Source organism: Elephantulus edwardii, unplaced genomic scaffold (assembly GCF_000299155.1).
Source record: "Elephantulus edwardii isolate Elephantulus edwardi_28Jun2011 unplaced genomic scaffold, EleEdw1.0 scaffold00208, whole genome shotgun sequence".
Classification (NCBI taxonomy): Eukaryota; Metazoa; Chordata; class Mammalia; order Macroscelidea; family Macroscelididae; genus Elephantulus; species Elephantulus edwardii.
In genome coordinates, this window is record NW_006399958.1 from 661,798 (window position 1) to 664,429 (window position 2,632).

Here is a 2,632-nt window from a genome sequence, read left to right on the forward strand (position 1 = left end):
GAGGGAGCGTGTCTCAGTTCTCCACTGCTGCTGTGACAGATGTGTCACAAGGGAGCGTGTCTCAGTTCTCCACTGCTTCTGTGAAAGAAGTGTCACAAGGGAGCGTGTCTCAGTTCTCCACTGCTGCTGTAATGTGTGTCACAAGGGAGCGTGTCGCAGTTATCCACTGCTGCTGTGACAGTTGTGTCACGAGGGAGCGTGTCTCAGTTCTCCACTGCTGCTGTGACAGATGTGTCACGAGGGAGCGTGTCTCAGTTTTCCACTGCTGCTGTAACGTGTGTCACAAGGGAGTGTGTCACAGTCATCCAATGCTGTTATAACAGAAGCAGGGTAGGTGATCTGTCTTGGTTTACCTAGTGCTGCTGTAACAAATACCACAAGTGCATGATGACCTGGTTGGGTAGTGCTCTGTTGCAGACCAAGGGTAAAGTATATTAATAAGTATATTAATAACGAGGCAGAACACCAAGAATGTATAAGTAAAAAGAGGTAAAGCAGGAGGTGAACAGTTCTTGAACAACCTGGATTCCAGCTTCCCTGTGCCTTTATTGAAAGTTGCCAGGGAGCAAATCACCAAGAAAATTCAGTGCAAATGAAGCCAAGCTCTTCCTATTGAAAACCTTCTGATTGACTCAGGAGGGAGGGGTCAGCAAATGCAAGAATCCTGTCAACACTAAAGGTTTGCCCTAGTGCCTATCCCTGTGTACATTTAAGAATTGCCTTAGTGCGTCAGGGTGAATTCCAGCTTGTAGCCACGCCTCCCTCATATCCTGAAGTAGCATTTGGTTTATTATAAATATTTAGCATGAAATTTGGCTTCCCACTATGCTCCTATATTGGAAACACCATACGTTTAATAAACAGAAATTATTCTCCCGCAGTTTAGGAAGCGGCAAGTAAAAATTCAGGGTGCCAGCCCTAGGGCCAGGCTCTCTCTCTGTCTTCTGGTTCAGGGAGGTTCTCAGTGCAGGGGCCCCAAGTCTAAAGGACGCACTCGGCTCCTAGCTCCTTGTTCCCCCTGGTCCGGAGGGTTAGATATTAAAAAAGAGCGCGAGCGCACCAGGGAGAGAAATAAAGAAAGAAATTGGTCCCAAGAAACGGACAGGCCTTTATTGCATGATCTGAGAGAGACGCCACGTGACCTGGCCACATGGCACGCAGGCATTTTGGAGGACTTCCTTTTTATAGGGATCCTGGGGAGGACTAAGATAGTACTTCTCTGAATTTGGTGTGTTAGTTAAGTTAGGTTTTAGCGATTTTTAATCAAGCTCAGACTCTTAACATGGTTCCATTGTCTGGTCTGGTCTTTGATGTGACCAGCTCAGGTGTTGTCAAGCTTCTCAGGAAGTGATCAAGCTTGGGGGGAGGGGGCAGCTGCCATGTTCTTCCTGCACTGAGAGGCCTGTCTGTACTTCGCTCTCCATTGAGCCCTTTGTGGGATAAATGGTGATTCAGGACACACCCCGGAGAGGCTCCCGATGTCTGATCAGGGCTGACCTGAGTCAAGGTCTCCTCTGAGTGCATCACGGGGGAGAATGCCATCATTACGTAGCCAGGTGACATCATTGTATCGGTGCCAAACCACTGAGAATCAGGGGGACACATGTTGACAGGATGAATTCAGGCCGGGCTGGGTGGGGCGTGTAAGCTCTTGTCCTCCGTCGAAGGCGGGACTCAAGGGGCCTGGCCTGTAACCTGCCAACCGTGTGGCTTCTCCCCACGTCCACAGGTGATGCTGGTGGGCTACGGCTTTACCTTCCGCTACTCTCCAGGTGGCAAGCACGTGGCTTACATGGAAGGCAGCAGGACCCCGCACGAGGGGGACCTCGAGTTCATCAGCCTCGACCTGCACAAGGGATGCGGTAAGAGCCGGAGGCGGGATCGAGGTCAGGACGTGTGACAGGCTCCTGGCGAGGACTGGGCAGTAGTCAGCCATGCTCCTCGGGAAGGCCGGGGGGCCAGTCATGTTCCTCCAGGACCCTGGAGTCGCCCATGCCCCCCGTTCAGGATCATACAGTCACGCTCTCTGCAGAACACCCTCCAGGCAGCCCTCCCCTACTTCCAAGAACATGCAGACCTGCTTCTCACTGCGCCCCGTGGAAACACTGCCACTGCTTTCATAGCCTCTGTCTGCTTGAGGTCGAGGAGGCCCTGAGAACACTGTAGACAGTTAAACGTCAGGTTCCTCACACTGAAAGGGTCAGCGGTTCAAACCCACCAACCATTCCTTGAAGAGTAAGAATGTCTGTTCCCTTAAACATGTCTGGTCTCCCGGAGCCTGTCTGGTGGTTCTGCTCTGCTCTGTAGGGTTGGTCACAGGCAGCTGCAGTCGGTTCGACACCAGTGGGTCGGGTTTGCTGTTAAGGGGGATCAGGATGACCTGGTTGAGGTGGAGCACATGGAGGGCAGGGAGTCCACGTTGCAGGGAGTCCACGTTGCAGGGAGTCCACGTTGCAGGGAGTCCACGTTGCAGGGAGTCCACGTTGCAGGGAGTCCACGTTGCAGGGAGTTCACGTTGCCGGGGAGTCCACGTTGCAGGGAGTCCACGTTGCAGGGAGTTCACGTTGCAGGGAGTCCACGTTGCAGGGAGTCCACGTTGCAGGGAGTCCACGTTGCTGGGGAGTTCACGTTG

General features: G+C 52.8%; 1 protein-coding gene across 1 annotated transcript in view; it reads left to right on the top strand.

The window, feature by feature from the left end:
* VRK3 (vaccinia related kinase 3) overlaps positions 1-2,632 on the top strand; it is a 24,440-nt gene that overhangs the window by 17,720 nt on the left and 4,088 nt on the right. Inside the window, exon 9 of the mRNA XM_006897338.1 lies at positions 1,730-1,862. Coding sequence (XP_006897400.1) covers positions 1,730-1,862 — 133 coding nt within the window. The remainder of the gene's footprint in view (positions 1-1,729; positions 1,863-2,632) is intronic.